The 24404-nt window shown below is 41.4% G+C and overlaps 1 protein-coding gene across 2 annotated transcripts; it reads right to left on the bottom strand.

Annotated features, from left to right (window-relative positions):
* Positions 1-781: 781 nt before the first annotated feature.
* On the bottom strand, positions 782-23374 carry CA13 (carbonic anhydrase 13). Of its 2 annotated transcripts, XM_080929459.1 has the most exons (8): positions 23310-23374; positions 19932-20129; positions 13903-14021; positions 9563-9658; positions 8100-8162; positions 7337-7492; positions 1090-1188; positions 782-993 (listed from the first exon to the last, which is right to left on the bottom strand). In XM_080929459.1, exons 1-8 carry the CDS (start codon positions 23344-23346, stop codon positions 802-804), a joined length of 960 nt encoding a protein of 319 aa, XP_080785585.1. In that variant the 5' UTR covers positions 23347-23374; the 3' UTR covers positions 782-801. The 2 variants fall into 2 exon arrangements, with proteins under 2 accessions (XP_080785585.1, XP_080785586.1); XM_080929460.1 differs by having other exon boundaries at positions 879-1188.
* Between the last annotated feature and the right edge of the window lie 1030 nt (positions 23375-24404).

Here is a 24404-nt window from a genome sequence, read left to right as displayed (position 1 = left end):
CCAAAAGCATACCAAATATTCAAGTCTTAAGTGTGGTTATTGAGTTAATGATAGAATCACCTCATAATGGAAAAGCAAAAGGAACATGGTGCCTGTCTGCCTTCAATGAATGCAAATGAAAACCTCTCCAGATAGAATAGGCCAAATTTAGTACCAAACGGCATCTTATAAAACCACGTAACAGCCTAACTAATGTGCAATGGGAAATAAGCTCTCCATAGAAAATGCACTGAATGGCATAGGCATTGGCTCATTTGTTTCACTGGTGACAGAATAAACTAGATACAAAATGGCATCCTGCTCTGCTAACACCCAGGGCAAACGTGCGAGCCTGTTCAGCTCAGGGCAGTTCTGCTGCTGTGGTATTGTGTACGCTGCTGGTCTGAATCATGCTAATGCCATGAGCCAAGCTCAGTGTCAGTTATCACGCTGGTGGTCACTAACATTCTCATGTGGAATTAACATATATCACATGGAATTACAGCCTTAAAAAGCTGTTTGTATCCTGAGGAATTTTTCACTAAAACCGTAGGTTAATCACAGGAGTAGCCACTTTATTCTATCTTAATCTCTGTGTGTTTGCATGCTATATTACAGTACATCAAATGAGAACCTGAGAAAATGCATTAAAGAAAATATATATTCTTGATTAATCAGAAAACTATCAAAACTCTAAGAACTGCTTTTTAGGAATAATACCATTACGAAGTGAATTTAAAGTTTTTATCAAACGCTATTTAGAACGGGATAGGCTCAGCCAAAGCCCATAACGTAGTTTAGTAAAGTCTGCAGGTTGTAAACTTAGTAAAGGCTGGCATTATTTTCAGGAAGGCTGACGCAGGTGTACTTTGTGATTTTAATATACGCCCAGTATTCACCCATTGGACATCCAATGGGGCAAATCTGGGAGTGATGATGAGCTTCTTTCAGACCTCTGGTTTTCTCTGTGGTGCCAAAACTGCTGGGCAAGTGGAATCCACAAATGTGAAATTCCTGAAAAGCAATTAGTAGGAATGTCTGAGCTCCACTGTCTCCTCCATGTCCCATGGACTGTCCCACCGGGAGCTGCTAATAGAAGGGTGCTCTCACTCTGCGGCCCTTCAGGGGCTGTGGTGGACGGTGATTGCTTAACAGAAAAGCTGCACTCTCGCCCTCAGCTGTGCACAAGAGGCTTCGGAATCTGGCCAACTGTTGAAAGTTAGAGCAAAATTAATTTTACCACAGAAAGTCACACCAATCTCAGTGAGCTATGAGGAAAAGATAAAAGTCACAGTCTTCACCCTTCCCACGGCTAAAATGAATGCAATGTAAAATCTCTAAGTTATAGGTCACCGATCATAAAGAGTTGTTCTATTAGATTCTCCCTGCTATATAAATAACAATGAGTCCAAAATTAAGTATATAAATATTATCACTTGAGGATCAAAGTTGAAAAAGTCAGTTGTGCTCTGAACAGTACAAACTGGAACTTGTTGAATAGTTTTCCATATGACCCCTCTCTACAACATACATCTGATATATTTTATTATAAAAATGTGCTCAAATATACCTCATGTTTGAAATCTCCTTTTTCTACATAATATATACTATAAGCATCTTTACATATCAATAAATAGAACTTTACACACTACTTGTGATTGCTGCAAAGCTCTACACACATAGTCTGTTACAATTTTGATTTCTAAAACTCCAGTAATTTGGAAAAATTCAGTATTGTTAAATAGGATTTAGCAAAATCCACAGTGATAAAGACTGGACAAATTCCCTGGAAAAAAAATATACTGCAAATTAGAACAAGGTTTGCTGTTTCTTTTGATTTTTGCGTTGCTTTGATGAAGACAAATTAGTAAACTGTTGAGAGCCTTCATTCTCTTCAAATGTTTGGTCCCCTAACCTCAGGCCACCTCAGGCAGACTTACATCCTTCTTTGTATCCTAGACAGTATCAGACAGGAAGGGGGCAGAGGAGAAAGCTCTTATCATTAACACAGTACTTTATATCCATGGCCTGTGGATGCAGAATCTGTGTTCTTGCAAATGAGATTCTGCCATGCCTTTTTAAAGAGTCCAGAATGGGAACAAGGGGACAAATGATCATAACTTATGAATTGTCATTTTCCCTAGAGTAGATCATTCTAGTTTAAAACAGGTAAGACTTATGAGAAAGAATTCCTGGTGAAATCCACTGACACAGGCTAAGGTCGTGATTCCAGTCAATGTGATGGTGTTGGGAATACAGTTCAATTTCAAGACAGTCATCTATGGGCCTCCCAGGACAACATGCCTCCTCAGGAATGTCACTGATTGCTCAAAAGACCACACACACACACACACACACACACACACACACCATTCAGTTCTTGGAAGCTTGTCATAGATCCCTACCTCTGTACCCCTTTATCCTCACCCATGCAGAACTGCATCTTGCTGTAGAACTTTCTTCTACCAGCTTGCACATTTGCCAAGAGCCCTAAGCCCAAGTACATGCCAAGCCCTGCTGAGGTTAGTTTCTTTTGGCTTCATGACCTGCCTGGCTGGCTCAGATATTTTATTCCGTCACGTAGGCACAGGCTGATTCAGGAAGAAAACTTGCCCCCTTTTCAACAAGGCTGACTCAGCACACAACCCTTCCTGGCAGCTTCTTCTCAGTACAGCCTGGAGCCCACTTGCCTCACCATCTTTAAGAACTCTCTCTCCACTGCCAGCCAAGGTTGAGTAACAATAAAAACGAGCTCTCCTCGGGGATGCAGAGATCCAGACGCTGTGCTTACACCACGCTATTTAACTTAATCCCCCAAATGACTACAGTGTGGTGGTCAGATGAGAGAGAAAGAAGTGGAGCAACTTGAACATGATGGAGAGAGATAAAACGGAAGATGCACAGGCAGAGAGGAGTAGCCTGTGGTGGGGGCCAGCCCTGACCTGCTACTGAGGGGCATGTCTGAGTCCACTAGACTTCTAGCGGGCACATAACTGCACCTGCCCCTCACAGTATTCTGTGCTCTGAAAAGCTGGCCCCATCTCTCACAGGAGGCAGCACTCAGGAAAGTGGGACCTGCACCTCACCCCTTCCAGCATAGTAGAGCTAGCTGTAAGAGCAGGGGTGTGGGTAGCCGGCCCCAAGGGCGTAAGTGTAGGATGCTGACCCTGCCACTATTTTACCGGGATATGGCACAGGCAAATAGGTGATATCCCCCTGCCTACCACCATCGCCTCTGGCAGTCGGAAAAGCTACCCAAAAGATCATGAGCTCAGGAGATCCAGCCCTGCCTCACCACCCGCAGCACTGGGGAAAGCCCTGTAGTTCACCTGCCCTGAACAGCAGAGGTGGCCCTGGCAGTGGAGGTGCGGGTGAGCCATCCCTTAGTGTGAAAGCTCAGAGAGCTGGTCCTGCCACTCTTCCCTCATTTGCCATCCGGTGGCATGAGTATGGGATAATACCCTCCCCCTCCTCGTCCCTCACCACCTTTGATAGTCAAGGGAGCTGAAGACAGGAGAGCAGGAAATCTAGCCCTGCCCACTATAGCATTCAGGAGAGTGGTACACCTTGACTGGGCAGCACACTGGAGGCATGGGTGCCTCTTGCCAATGGCAGCATTGGGTGGCCTAGCCTTAGCAGTGCTGAAGAATTCACCCTGGGGGTGCAAGTAAAAGAAAGCCTGCACACTGACCAACACACCCCGAAGTCTGTGTCACCAATGAACATTTGAGACAATGTTCAAAAGGCCAGTCCTGCTGTTTCAAAGCTTCAGGATCTCCATGACACAAGGCAACAGCAGGATAACTAGGAGAAGCCCTGGTGAGAACCCAATATTAGTGCTGTCACTGAAGCCAGATTATCTTGAACCAGACCAAAGACTCATGGGAGTGTGGTGGGGGGGTAGTTGGAAGGACAGCTATGAGGGGACAGAGAGATGAGTAAAACTGGGGTGCAGGATGTGAAACTCACAAAGAATCTATTTTAGAAAAAAGAAAAAAGAAAAATACCATGTTGGGGATGGGACTATGGCTCAAAGGGTAAAGGCACTTACTACACAACTATGATGGTGTGTGTTCAATCCCTAGAACCCACAAAGAGGTAAAAGAAGAAAGAACCAACTCCTCAGAATTGTCCTTTGATATCCACATGCACACTGGGGTATACATACATACATACATACACACACACACATACATACATACATACATACATACATACATACATACATACATACACAAGCAACATATACATAGAGACATACACAGACCTCTCTCTCTCTCTCTCTCTCTCTCTCTCTTTCTCTCTCTCTCTCTCTCTCTCTCTCTCTCTCTCTCTCTCTCTCAGTCTCTCTCTCTCTCTCTCTCTCTCTCACACACACACACACACACACAAACATACACACAGGATAATAAAAAGAAGTAAAATTTTTACAGAAAAAAGTACTTTTGCTGAGTAATTTTTAAAATCAAAAATATAAGACAGTTTGTCTCAATATGAAAACACTGATCAACTGAAAAAAATATTCCATAATTTGCAGTTTTATAAGTTTTATGTTTTAGGAAAAATTTAGATTCACAGAACTATGGCAAAGAGACTACAAATATTCCCCACACTAGCTAGTCTTCATTAATTAAAGTTTCTGCCTAATAATGATTTCTATTTACTCTTCTGTTTTGCAGCATTGGGGATTGAACCCAAGGTCTTGCAGGGCACTAGACAAGTGCTCTACCATAGAGCCCAAAGAGGCGGATCTGTTGACATTCCTTTTTAGTTTTTCAGCCTCCTTTTGCTTTTGCTAACCTTGTCATGTTGGAAAGAGTCCTAAGTGTTTTATGGTATGGTTCCCAATGGAACTTTGTCTTCCAGTTTTCTTTCCCCATGATTAAAGAAACTTTTTAAAGTATCTTTTTTTCTATCCCTTAAATCTTAGTGGTGATTCGAATGGTTATTAAATATCTCCGTCAGTCTGGTTAAGATTGAAACAGCTGACAGGGTCCCAGCTGCAATCAACTTAGGCTAATGTTTCAAAGGAAATTGCCAATCCATGGGAGCTCTAAAATTAAGCAATTCTTTCTCATACTCAGACATGAAAAGTCACATTGACAATTTTTGTTCAATGAGCCTCAACAGTGAATGAATTCACCATGGAGGCAATTATAATCTCTAACTTTGCAGAGAGTTACTCTTAGTAAGGTTCATTTTATTCATTTTAAATAACCAAATTATATATTTTGGTAAGGCTCTTTTCTAAATACTTCATGGAGAAAAAATAATAAAAAACTATTTTCCAAGCATCTGAAGAATAAGAATGTTCTTAAACATGAGCCATGAGCCATTTTGAATTTATAGTAATTAACTAAGATTGGGAAGTTTAATAAATGGATAAATGTAAAGAATTTAGCAAGTGAAAGGAAGATAATCAACCCTATTAATAAGTCTACTGAATCAGTAGCAGGCTTTTTTCTTATTATATGATGGACAAATTTATAGGGCTCCTGACTTTTTAATGTTTACTCATGAATGCATTTAATGTACATGAATTTTTGTCTGCACATATGTCTGGGCACCGCCCACTTGCCTGAGTCTCATGAAGGCTCAAGGAAAGCACTGGACTTCCCGAGACTGGACTTGCAAACCACTCTGAGCTGCCTTGTGGGTATTGCAGCCAGTACTCTTAAAATACTTATCCATCTCTCCAGCCTCAGGAGTCCTGGATTTTATCCAGGCTTTCTTAAAGTATTTTAATAACTATGCACTAAGTTGTTATTTTTCTCTAACCCTAAATACAAAGGCAGCAAGGGAAAACACTCAGCACAAGCCCTTACCCCAAGGGAAAACTTGTCCTGAAATGACCTTGGAAAGGTTAACCTGATGGAGCTGAGGTGAACACCCAGCCAGGCAGATGCATAGGCCTAGAGCAGGAAGGTGGACTAACTCACTGCAAAAATAACTAGGTTCCTTTGCTGTGAAGATCGTAGGACCTAATTATAAAAAGCTCAACAGACATGAGAAAAGCACCTATGAAGAAGCTCAACATTCAGGGACACATTTCTAAAGACATGGGGCATTCTGAGAATCTATATCCTGTGCCTCATTCTGAGGACCCAATAATCATGTTGCAGAGAAAAAAGGAGGCATGTGGTGGAGTTCAGTGGCCAAGTGCTTGACATGAGCAAGGCCTTGTATTTGATCCCCATCAGTTTTGAGGGAAAATAAAAATTTACAACAACAACAACAAAGCCAGAGTAAATGCTTTACCAAGGAGGGCACAGGTCGCTGCAGGCCCTTAGCAATATTCCCTTGGGCAGACCCACACACATTTTGTTAACAGAAGCCAAAATCCAGCTTTCATTAAAACAGTAGAAACTAAACATTTGACAGGAGATTTATGCTCCTGATGCCTTAAGTATCCATCATTTCCTCTTGAGCCAACTGAGAGCTTGTTTCTCATTAGTGAATGTCTGATAGGAATGGTCACTTCTGAATCTGTGGAAATAGGCGTCTAGGGACTGAGGAGAAAGGAGTGGGTTCTCTTTCTTGAGGCCCCTCTCTCTACTAGCTGTCCTCTCTCTACAAACCTATTTCTATCTCAAATAAAACAAGCAGCAAAACAAAAACAAAAACAAATAATCAGGCCTTCAAAATGATGCTTCATCATCAACTATGCTTTAACCAGTGATTTTCAACCTTCCTAATGCTGTGACCATTACTACTGTTCCTCATGTGGTGATCCCATTCATAAAAATACCTTTGTTGCTATTTCATAACTGTCATTTTAAAACTGTTACAAATTGTAATATAAATATCTGATATGCAGATATCTGATGTATCTCCCATGGTGCTGTGAACCACTTAAAATTTAAGCACCTAACATTTCTGAGCAGCAATTCAATTAAGGGCATATCCCAAAGGTCAATTAAGAAAGGGATCAAAACCATGTTCCTCCAATGGTGGCACATATCTGTAATCCCAGTGCCTGAGAGACTAAAGCAGAAAGATCCCAATTTCAAGGCTAATCTAGGCTACATAGAAAGATCTGATAGAAGAATGAAAGAAAGAAAGAAACAAAGAAAGAAACAAACAAACAAACAAAGAAACAAACAAACAAACGAAAGAAGGAAGAAAGAAAGAAAGAAAGGAGGGAAGGAGAAAGGGAGGGAAGGAAGAAATGAAGGAATGAATGAAGGAAGGAAGGGAGGAAGGAAAGAGAGAAACAGTCAGAAAGGAGAAAACATAAGAACCTTATCTAGTCCAACTATTCACCTAACTAATGAAAGCAGTAAGACTCCAGCAACAAAAAACAGTGTTTTAAAAATGATTTAAAAGTTTTATCTGATCACAATTAACTTGGACATACCTGTTGAGAGCTGATACTTATAGGTTGTTTTAAAACAATCCATGTGACACTCTCAAGAAGAGGTGGAACTGTCAGAGAACCAGGGTACGTCCAGTAGTCCCAGGATGATGGAAGCAAACATAACGGATCAAAATTTGTGAACCGTGTTTGTTTACCCTGGAAAAACAAAGAGAATTGCTGCAGATTACAAATAAGATAGCTACACACACACACACACACACACACACACACACACACATTCACTGTGTGATTATTTACTATCATCCAATAATATTTTAGTAAAAACAAATTTGTTTTAATTCAAAACAGAACAGATAAAGTGGTGAATTCTATAGATTTATTTAAGAAGGACCAGAAAGTGAGATATACCCACAATCCCAGGAATCAACAGGTAGAGGCAGGGGTCATGACTTTGAAGGTCAGCCTGGGCTCGAGGAGTAACAGGCTAATATAAAATATGGATTGAGATCCTGGGTCAAAAAAAACTTATTTTACATGAGTAATCTTTTAAATAAGTTATAACTTAAGTCTATTTTTATAAAATTGTGATATTAATACTTAAATCTGCATTGGTGACTACTTTAGACAATATCAGGCTCTCCGCAACCCTGAAAAGGTGAAAATAAATTATTTTTGTAGTCTGGATCTAGTAAGTTGAAATTTGCTTCAAAGAATGCAGGACATGATATGTCTGCTGTGTAAGTGCTCAAAAGTCAGGACCGTAGGAAGATATTGGTCATTAATAAACAGTAACTAATTTTACCTTTTCCTTAATGGAATCCAAAATGTCAGTGATCTTTTGCAGTTGAGGATTGTGTTCCCCAATCTAAAATGGTAAAGTTTCAAAACAGGCATGATTACAGGAGTAAACAAGCAACAAGCATTTCACTGCAATCCTATGTCTGCATTATTTTCTAACAGCCAGAGTGTTAGAAAATAAATAATGTTTGCATTATTTTCAACGCCTACAGTGAGTGTAGAACAGGACTCTCCTCTGCCTGACAAGCTAGTTGTACCTGAAGAGTATGAACAAGATAACATTATGGGAATCCCAGAATGCACTGTAGGTTGGTTCCAAAGCCGATAATAATAGTTTTATGGTTCAAACATGCATGTTTGTGTGTGTGCATGTGTGTGCATGTGTGTGCGTGTGTGTGCATGTGTGTGCATGTGTGTGCATGTGTATGGGTGTCAGCCCTGCTTATGTGGATGATCACAGAGACCAGAGGAGGGTGTCAGATTCTCTGGAGCTGGAGTTACAAGCCCTGATAAGCAATCTGACTAGGGTCTGAACTTTGGTCCCCAGGAAGAGCAGCAAGAACTCTTAATTGCTGAGCCACATTAACTTGTAAAATGCAGGTTAATTTGTGAGAAACCCTGCTTAGGAAACTGACCATTAAACCATTCAGATCCACACTGACTGAGCTGCCCTCAAATCTTACATGAAATTTTAGATCTCTTACTTGCAGCCCAAAGTTTCTTAAAGTCCCAAATCAAGGGGTTCCGCCCTGGAGAGTATATACATTGCAAATACACAAATGCATAAAATTTATACCTCTCATTAATAGAAACATTTTCAATCAACCGAAAGGTTTAAAACCCTGTAAGAGTCAAGCATCTACTGCCATTCCTGGATCCTGTTGCTAGCACACAGATTTCATGGATAAAATCCTGCTGCCTCTGCTTGGCACACCATTCCCAGGCTCTGCCGCTCAGCGCCACTCCAATTCCACAAGTTACAACATCACACAGATAATGAGGCATGGAAATAGTACACACCCTGTAAGAAACTGTCCCCAGGTGAGATGGCAGAACTTGTTGTTCACATGCAAATATTAGAAAAGAAGTGCAGTAAGTACTCTTTTTTTTTTTTTCAAAGCAATTGATCAGTAGTTCTGAAATAATTTGCCAATGTGGTCAAACAAGTGCCTCTAGAATCACGAAACTGAATGTTCCTCTGTTCTAGGGCTCTAAATGTTGAAATCGGGAACCAGAAGACCCCAGGTTTCTTCTTGGATTTCAGCTATTACTGCTCCTGCTTTCTTGCTGGTGTAGCAATTGCTATTCACATACTCAACTGACAATTCAAAAAGAAATGTGACGCTTTCTCCAAGCTATTATGGAGCCTTTTAATGTTCACTGCAAAAGGAAAATACTAGATTTAGATCTGGTTTGCTAGTTAAAACTCGTTGAATGGCTGTTTAAAATCAAGCACTAGATTCTCACCTGTAGAAATACTCCCAAGACAGCCAGCCCATCGGACTCATGAGCTGCCTCTACAAAGCTGGGGTATTTATCTGAATTCCAGTGGACAACATGGAGCTGAAAGGAAAACACACAACATAGTTCAACATTTGTATAAGCATGACCAAAAATGAAAATGCTAATTAAGTACTGATGTAACTGCTAAATGCTCAGGTGCATAAGGAATCCTTCAACCAGACACCATCTTCATTCCCCCAATCTACTTTTATATAAAATAAGGCCAGGTAGATTATGGGCTACTAGTTAGCTGTGACTCATACCTGTTTCCCATAGAGCCCACTGAGATGCCTGGACTTTACAGGTGCAAGAGGTCACCTTCCTATAAAGTGACAGATGAGGGGAACAAGGTTGCACTTGAAACGGACCTGTTAGATGCTCCTAGTGGCAGTCTCTCACTTTTCTGGCTGGGGAATTTGCATTTTTCCTATGAAAAACTATTTTAGATCTAGCCATATGCTTTCATTATTAGATCATTTGTACTGGTAAGTGATAACTGTATACATGTGCAGTAGTTTGTTTTTATGCGCAGTGTTCTGATGTCGGGGTACATCTTTCCCATGGTTATATTGAGCTGACATAGGCAGTTTACATTTTCTACCTTATATCAATAGACTCAGATCTTTTGCCAAGAATAAGATATGGTTGCTGTGGGTCAAAAAGTCAAAGGTGTCCAAGCAGGAAAAGAGGTGGCTGGTCATAGGAAGGAGGGAGAGAAAAGTTCGAGAACCTGAGACACTGAAAGGCCTCTGCCTACTTTACAGCTTCCTTCTCACGCAAGCAGAAATTTGCAAAACCCAAAGAAAGCGTACTCGTTAGAGCACATGAGGTCTAGTGTATCCCAAACACAGAGGAATAGGAGCCAAGGCAGAGGAACCACTCTGACTTGAGAGCAGGACAGAGAGAAGTAGAAGGGCAATATGACAGGCCTAGAAGATTTAGTTTCTGTGGTAAATGCTGCAGGCACAGCCATGTTCTTACAAGCAAGAACCTGGGGATACCGGGGACCACCTCAGATAAGAATACTAATGGATTTGCTTTGCAATCCACTCAGCCTTTGTGCTCAATACATCCTCATAGCCTATTGTCACAGAGACAACTTAGTATATTCAAATAAATACTTTCCCCTTCATCCTTCAGAATCGTATTCCACATCTTAGAGGCAACTAATATGAAGAGTTTCTGGCTAGATAAAAATTATCACACACAGCCAACTATAAAATTATAAAATAGTGCAATGACCGTGTATAATAAAGGGATACAATGCGATATCCAGACAGAAACATACAAAGGTGGATTCTGTATCATGTTGGTGTGAGATAGTTGGGGGAGGAAAGAACCCAGAAAACATGATGATGAAACATTTCCCGCAGCTCGGGGGAGATAAAGAACGTTCCATCACAGGGATGGGCCAGGGAGAGTGCGCAAGTTGTTTCAAATGGCTCTGTGCCAATTGCAACAACTCCTTAAATAGCTCACTTAGTGAGAAATGGCATCAATGGGTCATGGATACAATCAGTTATAAAACAACTGTATAAATACCGAGAAGGAAGTCTCCTGTGTAGACAGCCTTTTAACTGGCTAAGCAACAGCTGTTTGAAATACGATGAGAAAACAGAACAAGAAAATCTATAAAAAAAAATAAAAAAAAACAAACAAACAAAAAAAAAAAACCTTCTCTCTCATATAGTCTTATAATACCTTTCTAAAGAAATTGGTATCACTTTTATATATTGGTTTCCTTTTTTGCATTAAAAGTAAATAAATTAACAAACCCATACTTCCTAACTAACAGAGACATTGATCTGAGATGAAGGGCAGGAAACTAATCCTCACAATAATCAGAATGTGATTCTTCCCACACAGTGTAGTAGCACAAATCTGTAATCCCCGCATTTGATCCCCGGCAGATACAGGTAAATTTTTATAAAATTTAGGTCACCCTAATCTATACAGTGAGGCTCAGACTAGCCAGAGCTACACTGTGAGACTGTTTAAGAACAAAACAAAAAAATATTTTCCCTTTGTGGTGAAGTTTTTTTCTAAATAATAGTATTATTTAACTTTAGCATTTTTTTTTACGCTTAATGTTGTGATATGAAAAATATGCTGCCAAGTGCATTTTTCAATATGGACTATTAGCCTAGTCTTTATACTTGCATGTGTATGAGTTACTTTCTGTTGCTATAATAAAGCACCACAACTTCCTCTTTAAAACCCTGGTTTGTCCATTGGACTGAGAACAGGGATCCCAATGGAGGAGTTATGAGAAGGACCGAAGGAGCCGAAGGGGTTTCAAATCCTACAGGAGGAACAATATCAACTAACCAGATCCTCCAGAGCTCCCAGGGACTAAACCACCAAACAAGCGTACACATGGAGGAACCCATGGCTCCAGCTTCATATGTAGCAGACGCTGACCTTATCTGGCATCAATGGGGAGGAGGCCCTTGGTTCTGTGGAGGCTTGATGCCCAAGCGTAGGGGATGCTAGGGCAATGAGATGGGAATAAATGGATGGCTCAGGGAGCACCGTTGTAGAGGCGCGGGGGGGGGGGGGTGGGAGATGGAATAGGGGGGTTGTGGAGGGGAAACCAAAAAAGGAGACAACATTTAAAATGTAAATAAATAAAATAACCAATTAAAAACAAATAAAATAAAGTCCTGGTTTTGGTATCCACAGCTTACTGCAGCTCGGCATCCTGGGTATAGGCAAGTCCCGTTGGTATGATCTACCAAGTATGTCTTGGATCTCTCTAGTGTCTTTACACTCCAGCCCAAGTTACCGTCGCTGCTCACCTCAGCTCTTTCACAGCCACCTACTTCGTCTCCCTCTTTCAACATATGCCCCAGGGCAGGCAGTTCTCCATTCGGCAGTCAGATATGTTTCAGATAATAGAAAGCAGAACAGGTCTTTGCTCTCTCTGCAGGACAGGGTTCACTCCTTTCTCTCTTACCAGTGCCAATTTTATAAAGAAAGCCTTTCTCTCTGTGAGCAAGCTGACCTCATTCCTACCTCTCAGCACGTTCCCTTGCTATTGCCCTTCCCTGGAAAGGCACTCTGAGTCTAGATTTTTCTCACAATGCTTTCTCCTTGGCCATTTGGCTCAACTTACATACCATCCTGAAGAAGGCTTTTCTAACCCCAAGACCACTCTCCAGATCCCCCGCTACCGCTGCTGCCAGGGAATGGACCACCTGTCACGTTGGCCCTCTTCTCCAGAGGACAGAGCAGGTCCTGCGACACAAAACACTAAGATAAAACTGAAATAACTGGCAAAGGGGGCAGCTGGATAGCAACCTCAAAGGCCAGGTACACAGAAGAGTGGAAAAGAAGTTTCATTTGCTAGATCTTCTAAACAACAGAGCTAATTTGAGTGTCTAACCTCATCTCAGAAACGCTGAGAAGCTGAAGACAACGTGTAAGGTCTGGTAACACTCAATCTTGTCCAAACAAATCACGGACCAGGACTGTCTCACTTAAGAGTCCTCGCTGATACGTGGCTTTCGTTTCTGGGTAAAGTTCAGTGCTACTTAGCAGTATTAAAATGAGGTACATCCCACTGACTAGACCAGGCAGAATATTCCTAATGAATGTCATTATAACAAGGAGGAGTACCTTGCCAGCAAAAAGTAAGCATGACAATGATCAGTAAGTTTGTGCTGTTTATTGCTGTTCTGAGCACTGTGCGGAGGTTACGTTAGGAACCTACAAATGCAATCTGGAGTTTGTGTCCTTGCAGGTTATCCCTAAGTACCACTGATGTCATGTACAGAAAGTGAGCTTTATTTATTTCTGGGTATTTGTCCGGATCAAATATCCACAAAGCTGAACGCCATACAAATGTTTGTCTTCTCCTTGGCCTTTCAGCTAAAGTTTAATGTCGCAAGACATGGGTTGTAAATGGGGTTTCCTAGCTGGGTAAATAACATACTGTTTTCTGGTCTCCGATCCCACCCCACCCCCTCCAACAAGTACTTCTCGTTATTTTTGGTGTTATTGCCATTTGATTTTGTCTGATCGGATAGAATCTTAGCATATATCCTAAGCTGCTGGTCTGGAAGTCCCAATCCTCTCTCTCTCTGCCTCCGCAATGCTGGGATCACAGGCATGTGACAGCATGTTGAGCTCAGTCTACTCATTTTAAACATATAACACATAGCACTCAGGTTTGGTTTAAGGCTATGGAAGGCCCTTTTGGAAACTTTCCTGCTGGGCTAATGAAACTGTTCCCTACACTGGGATGCCTGAGTAGCTGAGGCTCTGCTGGGGCCATGGAAGGTTCCCGCATTGATTAGACTTACCTCTGCAGCATACCTCACTCCATCTACCACATGCTCAGAGCCATGGTCATCTGCTGACCCCCAGTGCAGATGGAACTGCCGCAACCTGTAGCTTCCTGTGAGAGGACCTCCACGCAGAACTAAATCCAACACATGAGGTATGAAATTAGTAAACCAATCACAGTTATACATCCCATCAAAACCCAGAACTTCTCCCCGAACTACTCAGTACATTCCTGTCCTTACAGATGTGCCATTCGGTTAGCCAACAGGGATACAACTTTATATATACAAAGAGAGAAAAGGAAATAGAGACCACCATTAACTACTTGGAGAATCACAACACACCCACAGACAGCAAAGAGAAAATGTTTGAATTCTCAAAATGGAAAATCTACTCTATTTAACTGGGGACAAGCCAGAGCTTCTGAGAAAGAATTGGAAATACAAAAAAACAATCAAACAGCAGCAACAACAAAAACAACAACAACAAAAAAAAAAAAAAAAAAAAAAAAAACAGTTCAGTGTTAGCTTGGAAGAGCCAAATAGATTATATGACTAGATACAGGCTCTACAGGGTGATCTTAGACATTCTCTATCTTCTAAGCTGCCACTTACACATCTAACCACAGGATAGAGTGATGTAACTGCCTAAGACTGCTGTGAAAATGGAAGAAATGTGATAACAAGACCCGGGACAGAACAGCAGTAAGGATGTACCACCCACTGCTACCATGGCATAGTTGTTGCTATTACCATAAAGACTGTCCTTGGAGTCTATATTTATGGAAAAAAATTACAGCATTTTCTAAAAACTTCTAGATGTCTTTGTCAGGGCTAAAGAGATGACCCAGCAGTTAAGAGCACTGGCTGTTCTTCTGGAGGTCCTGAGTTTAATTCCCAGCAATCATGTGGTGGCTCACAACCGTCTGTAATGAGATCTGGTGCCCTCCTCTGTTGAATCTGAACACAGAGACAGTGTACTCAAATAAATAACAATTAATGAAAAAAATTTTTTAAAGATGTCTTTGTCACTTTGGGGAAGTAAATGTCAGTGTTTTCCCTCAGCAAATATCTCTAAGTTTGTGGTAATAAAATCATGTCACAACTATATAGAAACACTTTAATATAGAACTGTGCTAAACTAGGGATGGTGGCACACACCTAGAATCTTGACACTCTGGACTAACCAGTGAGTATGAGGCTAGCCTGTGCTTCAAACTTAAGAAAAAGAAAGGGAGGGGGGAAGGAAATGAGGGAGGAAAGGAAGGGAGGGGAAAGGAGGGGAAGAGAGGAAAGTTCTAAACTATTTCTGCCTAATTCCTTTGTCTGCTGAAGACTCAGGGATGGAAAGAAAACAGTGTATGTTAACTGAATACACCATAATTATAACTAAACTCCAGCATACAACAGAGTTGTGTGAGAAAAGGGAGACAAACTTAACAACAGATATTTAAATTAGTCTTAAATTTCAAAATGTATCCACCTTATTTTTTTTAAAAAAAGATTTTTTTTATAATACATAAAGGTGGGAGAGAAGAGATGATTCAGCAGTTAAGTGTGATTGCAGGCCCTTCCAAAGGACCAAGTTCAGGTCTCAGCACTTATGTCAGATGGTATACACACAGAGACACACACACACACACACACACACACACACACACACAGACACTCACACACACACAGACACTCTCACACACACAAACAGAAACACACAGACACATTCTCACACACACAAACACACACTCTCTCTCTCACACACACACACTCACACACAGTCACACACACACTCACACACACACACTCACACACACATTCTCTCTCTCACTCTCTCTCTTTCTCTCTCTCTCTCTCTCTTTCTCTCTCTCTCTCTCTCTCTCACACACACACACACAGTCACACACACACTCACACATACACAGTCACACACACATTCTCTCTCTCTCTCTCTCTCTCTCTCACACACACATACACACACACACACACACACACACACACACAAATATTTTCAAAGTTCTATGAACAGTGAAAAAGAATAGACCACCATGTAGGTCAGTCTGTGGGCTTCCTCTTGCATTACTATGTGAAATGGCACTTGGACTGCCTCTCCCTGTACTGGGCTGCGCGTATAAAGGCAGAAACTGAGATTCTGCTATTGCACCTCCTAGCATAGCAACTGTCAGAGGAGATTCACAAATATCTGAAGAATAAACGAATAAGATATCTGATTTGTCTTTAAACAGTTCCAGCATAATTCCCATGAGGGACCCGCTTCGTTACACAGCCCGCATTGACCGAGGATGAAAGGACAGCTCAAGGAAAGAACTCAAGAGCTCCTTTGTGCTTTCTTCTTGCTGTTGCATAACAAAATCTGAGCTGGGTGAAAAGTCATTCCCCTGCAGATAGAAAGGAGATTAGAGAGCTTGAGTAATCAATGTGGAATTGACTTTGGGAGGAGTCTCAGGCATGCTGGCTCTGGAGAAGGAAAGAGATACAAGAAACACACATTGTTAGGGAGACATCCAGGAATAATGGCAGCAGAGGTCACCATTAAAGTTAGGTTAGTAGGCTTTGTCTGGCTGTGCCGCATGGGTTATTTTACAGGTTACAAATTCAGCATTCGAAGGTCAGTGTTTTGGTAAGTTTATAATCAGTAAATGCCTAATTGTGAAAGGGACCATCCTGTTGAATGATCATCTTTAAAAAAAATCAGGTCAGGAGAAGGTGGGGATAAAACATCTAGGTTTTTAAGGGTTTTCAATAAACAGCTAATCTGTGGATTTGGATTTCTTTTTGGTTTAGACAGACTGGCTCATGACGCTCCTACTTCAGCCTCGTTGTCAGGACTTGCCCAACAATGGAGTCAGGTAAGAAGTGTGAGCACTTATGAGAAAACTCCAAGAAAACAAGGCAAGAGACTTGTGGCCTCAGTTTCCTCAAACACACACACACAAAAAACTGTTTTTAAGATGTGTGTCTGTGCGTTTCCCAGGTGCAGTGGAAGGAGTGAGTTTACCTCAGGTCACTCATTTTCACGTGCTGCTGTGAGCCTCTAGATGTGCGGCAAAGCATGGCTTTCCAAGTGAGGCTTGCATACCACGTGAGGCTTGCCTTTGCAATTAGATGCTTCACTCATGTGTCTCCCTTCAGCATCAGAGTAAAAACTGCAGGATGCTACGAATAAAGTTGGCTATTTTGTGAGACCTCAGTCCCCCTCATTTATCAGCTCCATTCTCCCAGGTCCCGCTGCCAACTAGAGCGGTAAGTACCTCAGAAGGGAAGGAACTGCACGTGTGCTCCAGAGCAGTAGGCAGCAGTTCTGAATTTTAGAGAAAATGATTTTGTGTTTCCACGTGACCAATTTTCATTTTCCTTTCCATCCCGGATCAGCAAATAATAAGCCATTGTCTTCATTTTATTCTTTAAAACAAGTAATGATTTCTCCAAACTCAAACCTACTTTTATTTACTTTCACTTAGAATTTCCAGAAAGAAATCTCTTCCAAGGAAAACACTAAGGTAAGAGGTTAAGAGATGCTGCCTTGCAATTACAACACTTCTGGACCGAATCATTCCAAATCACTTGGGGAACCAGGGTCAGGTGAAATTACCAGATAAGTGAGATGCGTATCACAAGCGAGAACAGCCCCAGCTTGTCTCCCCTCATCAGCCCTTCTATGGTTAGTGAATATTCTTCCTGAGGAATTGCATGCCCATTTGTCCCCTTTCAAACAACTATTAACATTTTGAAGGGCAGATCCCTGCATGTTAGCCAAGGTCTAGCCAAGCAAAACCTTCAAGGACCGTGACGGCAATTTTGTGCCTGTGGTGTGTTCACTGCTAAAACTCAGAGTTAATTTTTGGTCAGGAATGGCCTCTTGGAGCTGGGGAGATGGTTCAGTGGCTAAGAGCAGCGCTGCTAAAGCACGTGGGCCCATTAAAACAAAAGCCGGGGCGGGGAGTGATCGCTCCCACCTTAAATCCTGGCAGGCTGGTTTACAGTCAGCAAGGACTTCACAGGGCAATTCTGCCTCAGAAGAACAAATAAACACAAACACAAAAACAACAACAACAACAAAAAACATCTAGTTGTGTCCACGAAGCCAGTAACCCCCGTGCTGTGGTCAGCGTGAGAACGGGAAGATTTGCAGGGCTCCCAGGCTACCAGCCTGGATCCAGGTTCAGTGAGAAACTGTCTCCAAGGAGTTAAAGAGTGGAGGGGAAGAGGAAGAGAGGGAGGGGACTGGCAGGACTGGATGAGGGGGTAGGGAAAGAGGGTGGCAGAGAATGAGAGACCTAGATTACTGCAGAACAAATTAGAGGGTTTTATTTTCCCCAATAAAAATACTAACATTCACAAAGAAAATGTTTTTGAAGAATAATCTCAACGCTTTAATATTCGATGTGAGTAGCATTAGACCTTTTATGTTTGAAATATTACAAAAGCATCCTGTAACAGATCTGAGTGGTAGCAACTTAACTTGGGCTGTTTTTCCAAACTTGTCAGCACACTGTGCACGCATCTGCTAACAGACAAAATTAAAAGCATGCAGGAAATAAAGTTGAATCCATATAATAAGGCAGGTGATCCGGTTCTGCTTCACGGAAAAGGAAACATTGTTGCTTTTTCTTTTCTTTTACACAGGCCTAAAGGAATAGATCTGTGTGTGGTTATCTGACAAATGTGAAGAAGAAATTTGTATGAGCTTGCAATGTTTACTAACAACAATGCCTTTACAAGAGCAGGATCTTATGATGTCAAGTATAAGTTCACGGAGGAAGTGATTAACTCTTCTAAATCCTTGTATTAAATCTTATAAGTGACATGACTCGGGGTGGGGGAGGGGAGTAGTTGCCAGGCAGACCTGATAACCTGAAACCTACACAAACCCCATGTGCCTTGCAGACACACAAAGGACAAGAATGTTTCTCACATATTTGCTTTTTCCAGCTACATTTTTTTAAACATAGTGTCACCCATATTTGGCAGCAGATAGGCCCAAGGAGTATTCCAGAAGTCAAATATTTATTTTAAGTAAATAGCATTTTATTCTCCCTTTAGGTAATAGACTGACAAGTGAGTTAAAATTTTAATTTGTGAGTCCACTTTTCATTGTGAAAGATATGACCCATGAACAAGTTAAATGTAATTTTTATTACAACTAATAAAAAATACCAATAAGGATAGATGTTTTAAATACTTTTTTAAAATTAAATATCTACTTTCCTTCATAAATGTCCATTATTGTGACGATAATATATGAATTATGATTAAAAAGTAGCTGATATATTTTATTTATTAACAAGAACTATACATTTTAATGAAAAATATCCATGAAATATTTTGAATGGGAAAAATTTTCGGAGTAATATAGCATGAGCTTAAAAATAACTTAAAAAGAAAATGTAAAATAATATAGCATGCATGTGTATACATATGTGGCTACAAATTTAAATGCTGAAGAAGAATGGATTGCTGCTAACATAATAATAAACTATAGGGACAGCCCTAATTTTTATGCTACATTTCTGTGTGTCTTGTTCTTACACTCACATATCATAATTGGAAGCACAAAAAAGATTTAAAAACCAAATTTCTTATCACTTTAGGTTTGTAAAAATTAACAAGATATACAATAACTAACAAAATATGTATGACTAAACAATTTCCAAAACCAGGACTCGAGAAATGGCTTAGCAGTTAACATTAAGAGTATTTTTTGTTCTTGGACAGAGGACCTAGGTTTGATTCCCGGTACCCACACTGTGGCTTACAGCTACCATAACCTTAGACAGCAACACAGTACACATTCATACAGAAAAAAATAGTAACCTAAGACTGAAATATTATCCAGCATACTTTTTTCTAAAAAAAAAAAAAAAAAAAAAAAAAAAAACAGATTTTCTGTTATTTCATGGTAACATTATCTTAAGTTTCAAATATATAACATTTGAATTCACATGAAATAGGTGCTTCAATTTTGAAATTTACAGAGTGAAAAAACAGGAGGGTAAATCTAACCATCCAACAAACAGACAAGCAGGGTCTACCTGATTTGTCCTCTGTGTCGTCAAAGTCAACGTTGAAGGAATGGCCACTGTTGCTGATGATTTTAGCTGAGGCTGGATCATACTTGATACTGAGAGGGCGGAGTGAGGAGTCGTATTTCACCTCTTTGGTTTTAATCTCAATTGGAGACTGCTGATCACCATCCGCAATGGGGAACAGCTCATTCCAGTGAATAGGACCTGAAATGCATAGGACCAAAAGGAAAGGGCTGAGCTAAGTAAGTTCCTCATTCGGCAAATTAAACTTGGTAACAGGAGACTGGGGACTTGGCTTCATGGATAAATTGTGTGCAGCACTAAAGTGAGGATGAGGATGAGAGTTTGGATTCTTATTATCCATACTAAACCAGGTGGGTGTGGCGCTCACCTGTCCTCCAGCATTTAGGGTATCGGACGTAGATGAACTCTGAATATCTGGCCTCTGGGTTCAGAGAGAAACCCTGCCAGGATTCATAAAGTGGTAGAAAACAAAGAAGGAAGACAACTAGCATCTATCTGGCTTCCACACACAATAAAACATTCATACACACAAGCACATCACCCACATTTACAGTCCTCTGGGGAAAAAAAATTTAAAAATTAGTAAAAGTAAGATCCTTATTCTCAGGACTCTGGCTCTTTATGTTAACCACGGCTGGTGTTTTGTGGGGATGGACAGCCTTCTATTTGCTTTCAATTGTTTTCAGAATTAAGCTCTGCCTTGTAGGTGAGAGAATATTTACGTTTCATACAATACTTCTGAGAGTCACCCACCTACTAAACAGAAACAAAGGTACAATCCATTGTTGCAAACAAAGAGATTCCATCTCAAACCAAGGATGTTCCCTGGCTGCTCCAGAGGCCAGGAGGTTTCCCGTGACAAAGAGATGATGCTAAGCATCAAAGAGGACAGTCACTCCACAGATTCTGCTCCTTAGTTACAGAACTTAGGACATCCTCTGATGCCACTCAGCTCCGCTCAAGGACCTGTTATACATGCAACTGGTTTACCCAACACACACACACACCAGCCTTACACAGACACACAAGAATCTAGACAAAATGGCTGTGCCCTGTCAGAAAATACAACATCGTTGCTCACGTTGGTTTCTCAGGGAAAAGCCACACGATGAACAAATGACACGCTCTGCTTAAAAGGTGTCCTGCAAGTCAGGTCATAGCAATTTTGCATTAAAAATTTTATGAGACAATTACACTTGTCTTTCTGTGTACTCTTTCTGCTTACAATTTTGTCACCTCATTTAATATAGAAAAGCTTTCTGTCCTGCCACCACATAGGAGTTACTCTAACGAGGACCAGATTTCAAACATACAATACACGGGTCACAACATGCAAACATTTTTTACAACAGGCAAGGGGACTGATTTCTCTTCCTAAGCCCTTACTTACATCATCAATCCCTAACCCTTCTCAACGAGGGCTGCTCTTAGAGAAGTCAAATGTCCCCCAAATAAAGCCACTTGGGTCAGACAGCCAGTTTTATCTATTCACCTGTACTACTGTGCCTCTTTAAATAGACCCCCTTTGCATGTTTTATAGCACATTTGACCTTAAACTCACTTAAACCTGGTTCTTAAGCGAAAGGCACACAGTGCTGCCTCAGTGGCTTGAGGAATTTTTAAATATGCATAGTGATACATAATGCTTGGTGATGTCACACAGCCTAAACCTATAAAATGATCAGGTTAGCAGACACAGTCACAAACTGCTCTTGGGAACAAGCACCCTGTCCAGAGCCCCACCTCCCATTCCATGTTATCACTGCCGGCCTCAGCTTAAGTTCACTGGAATTTGCCAATGAGGAAACAAGAAAACAAAACAAAACAAAAAAGAACCCAGCACATCCCAACTGAGTTCTGCCAACATAACCTCATACTCTAACATCAAGGTGTGGTCCTCTGAAAACCACTGTTTCGGAAGGAACAGAATGGTTCTACAACTCCGAGCTAGAAAGTAAACTGGGGACTGGACAGACGGCTCTGCAATTAAGGGCACTTGATACTCTTGCCAAGCACCTGGGTTCCATTTCCAGGCCCACTCGGAGCCTGAAACCACCAGTCCCTGGTGACTAGATGCTCTCTTCTTACTTCCATAAGTACCAGGAACGCATGTGGGGCACATACATGGGAGTCACAGACATATTTAAAAATAAATAAATAAATCTTTTTAATTAAAAAGGAAATGAGTAAGATATAAAACAACTCCTCGTTATAATGTCCTTTCTAAGTTGAATTATTAAATTTTCTGGAGAGTTTTATTGAAACCAATACATTGATCACCCATCAGTGTACAACAGTACCCACTGGCTAACACAACCTTCTCCGTAACCTCAGAGAGAGGGCATCAATACTGGTACCTGATAACTGCCAAATAACAACGGTAAAAATGATGTCACCAAAGACAAAAAACGAAATGTGTGAAGATGGTCTTTCAAAAACACAAACTAGAAGGTAATGAAATATAAGGTTGGTACTGTGACTTCCATCGAAAAGAAACTCGCCTAAATTATAAATGCCATTCTTAAAAATGTAAACTTCCTCTGATGCCATTTTCAAAATAATATTAGTCACTGCAATCTCAGGCAAGCTGCAATAAAAATGAATTATTTCCATCCAAGAGGATGACTACAAGTCCCGCCCAGTCTAAGCTACAGAGTAACATTCGCCTCAAAACACAAAAGGGGGAAAATAAAATAAAAGAAAGGAAAACTTCGTAAATTTTCATAAAATGGACTATAGAATATTATCCAATAATGTATATGCTAATTGAACTTTTTGATATTATTATCCACAAACTCCATTTTGAAAGGCTATCAGTGCTTTCCTGGTTTCTTTTTGCAACTCTTTTGAGTAATTACTTGAAGCAATCTGTTCAAAAGACAAACAAGGATGTCTTATCCCTAATACACTTAGGCGATGAAGAAACGTACCTATCTCGTTGCTATGCTTATCGATAAATACACTAAACACCAAGTAATGGTTTCTATAATCATTTGCTTGGTCTCTGAAAGGATGATAGGAAAGGAAGACTGAAGAACTAGACTCAAGTAAACTTCAAGTCAGTATGCAAATTACAAGTTACCAGGATTGCTTCAACAGCGCCTGGAAGGCGTCCCGTGACTTAGAGATCAGCGCTCAGGCGGTTCAGAAGTTGACCTTGTTTCCTTACAAATGTGTCATCTGACTTCTGACCTCTTAAGCTGTCTCCTAAGAGCGGTGAGCTTTTCCAGTGACTGTGAATGAACACCGCGGTTTGCTCGAGAGAGAACCGCTGGGGACCGAGTCCCTGGCCCCCAACCCCCCGACCGGGCTCAGAGTTCCCGCAGGACCCCACCAGCCCCCTCTGGAGCCCGCGCTCACCGTTGTGTTCGCCGTATCCCCAGCTCAGTCTCGCCATGGTCCTCGATGTAGAGCCTGTGTTAGGGACACTGTGGACCTGTGGCAGGGCGCCCACGCCAAGGAGCTGGGCGGGCCTGGGTGGAGGGCGGGGCCGCCCGCACCCCGAACCCGGGAAGCCGAAACCCGAGGGCACGGTCGTCACCCGCAGGGGGCGCCCAATTGGGGGAAGGGATCTATGCTCGGCAGTCAGAACGGTTTCCAATGGGGATTTCCTGACTTCTGGGAAGTTCACCCCAGAAAGGCCTTCTGGAAATGACTCACCCAGGGAGCTGCTGGCTGGATGTGGAGATCTTGACTGAGAAATACAGGGGACCTTGATGGAGGTGGCAGTGGTGATTACGCACGCACACACATCAATGCTGATAGCAGTAATAACCACCACTTAAAATAACAACTACTAGTTATGAAGTGTTCACCTCCGGGCCAGCCCTCGCAGCCCCCACTGCTCCATCCTTGGCAGTCTACATGTCTCTAATTCCGTTTTGCTTACTCCCGCATCTTGCAGGCTTGGCCCTGCGAGAAAGCAAACTTACTGGATTCTTGGTTCTTAACTCCACTGCCGCTCTGACCTTTGAAGATTGTTAGTGTTCTAGCTACCTGAGGGTTTGTTTGAGTTGTGATCAGTTTCCAGTCCTGATTATGGAATGATTTCCAATGAGTGCAAACGGCTTCTTGATAGACAAGAGCCTGCCATTAAAATACGGTGAGGTTTTGGTAGTAACTCGGAGTGAAATTTTTAAAAATAAATTTAACTCACATATAAGTATATAAAAATACTGACCTTTATCACAGAGGAATTCATGCAGGTTATGTGGCCTCTGAGGTGCCTCAGCACTTACCCTTCAAGTCAGACCACCTGAATTCAACTTCTGAATCCACTCAGAAGTGGAGAGAATGGATTCCCCAACGTTGTTCTCTGACATCCACGTGCATACCCCGCCATGCAAGTACCAGCACACATGCGCGCGCGCGCGCGCGCACACACACACACACACAATAATACTAATACTAATAATATAATAAAATAATGATGATAATAATAGCTCTTTTAAAAAC

Source organism: Micromys minutus, assembly GCF_963924665.1.
Source record: "Micromys minutus genome assembly, chromosome: 15".
NCBI lineage: Eukaryota > Metazoa > Chordata > Mammalia > Rodentia > Muridae > Micromys > Micromys minutus.
This window is presented reverse-complemented; position numbering and strand designations above follow the sequence as displayed.

Coding starts and splice junctions, on each gene's coding strand:
- CA13 (XM_080929459.1), bottom strand. CDS start 23,346: ATGGCGAGACTGAGCTGGGGATACGGCGAACACAACG. Junction 14,022..19,931: donor CGACACAGAGGACAAATCAG/GTAGACCCTGCT, acceptor TGTTGGATTTAG/TTCTGCGTGGAGGTCCTCTC. Junction 7,493..8,099: donor TGGATTCCATTAAGGAAAAG/GTAAAATTAGTT, acceptor TTGTTTTTCCAG/GGTAAACAAACACGGTTCAC.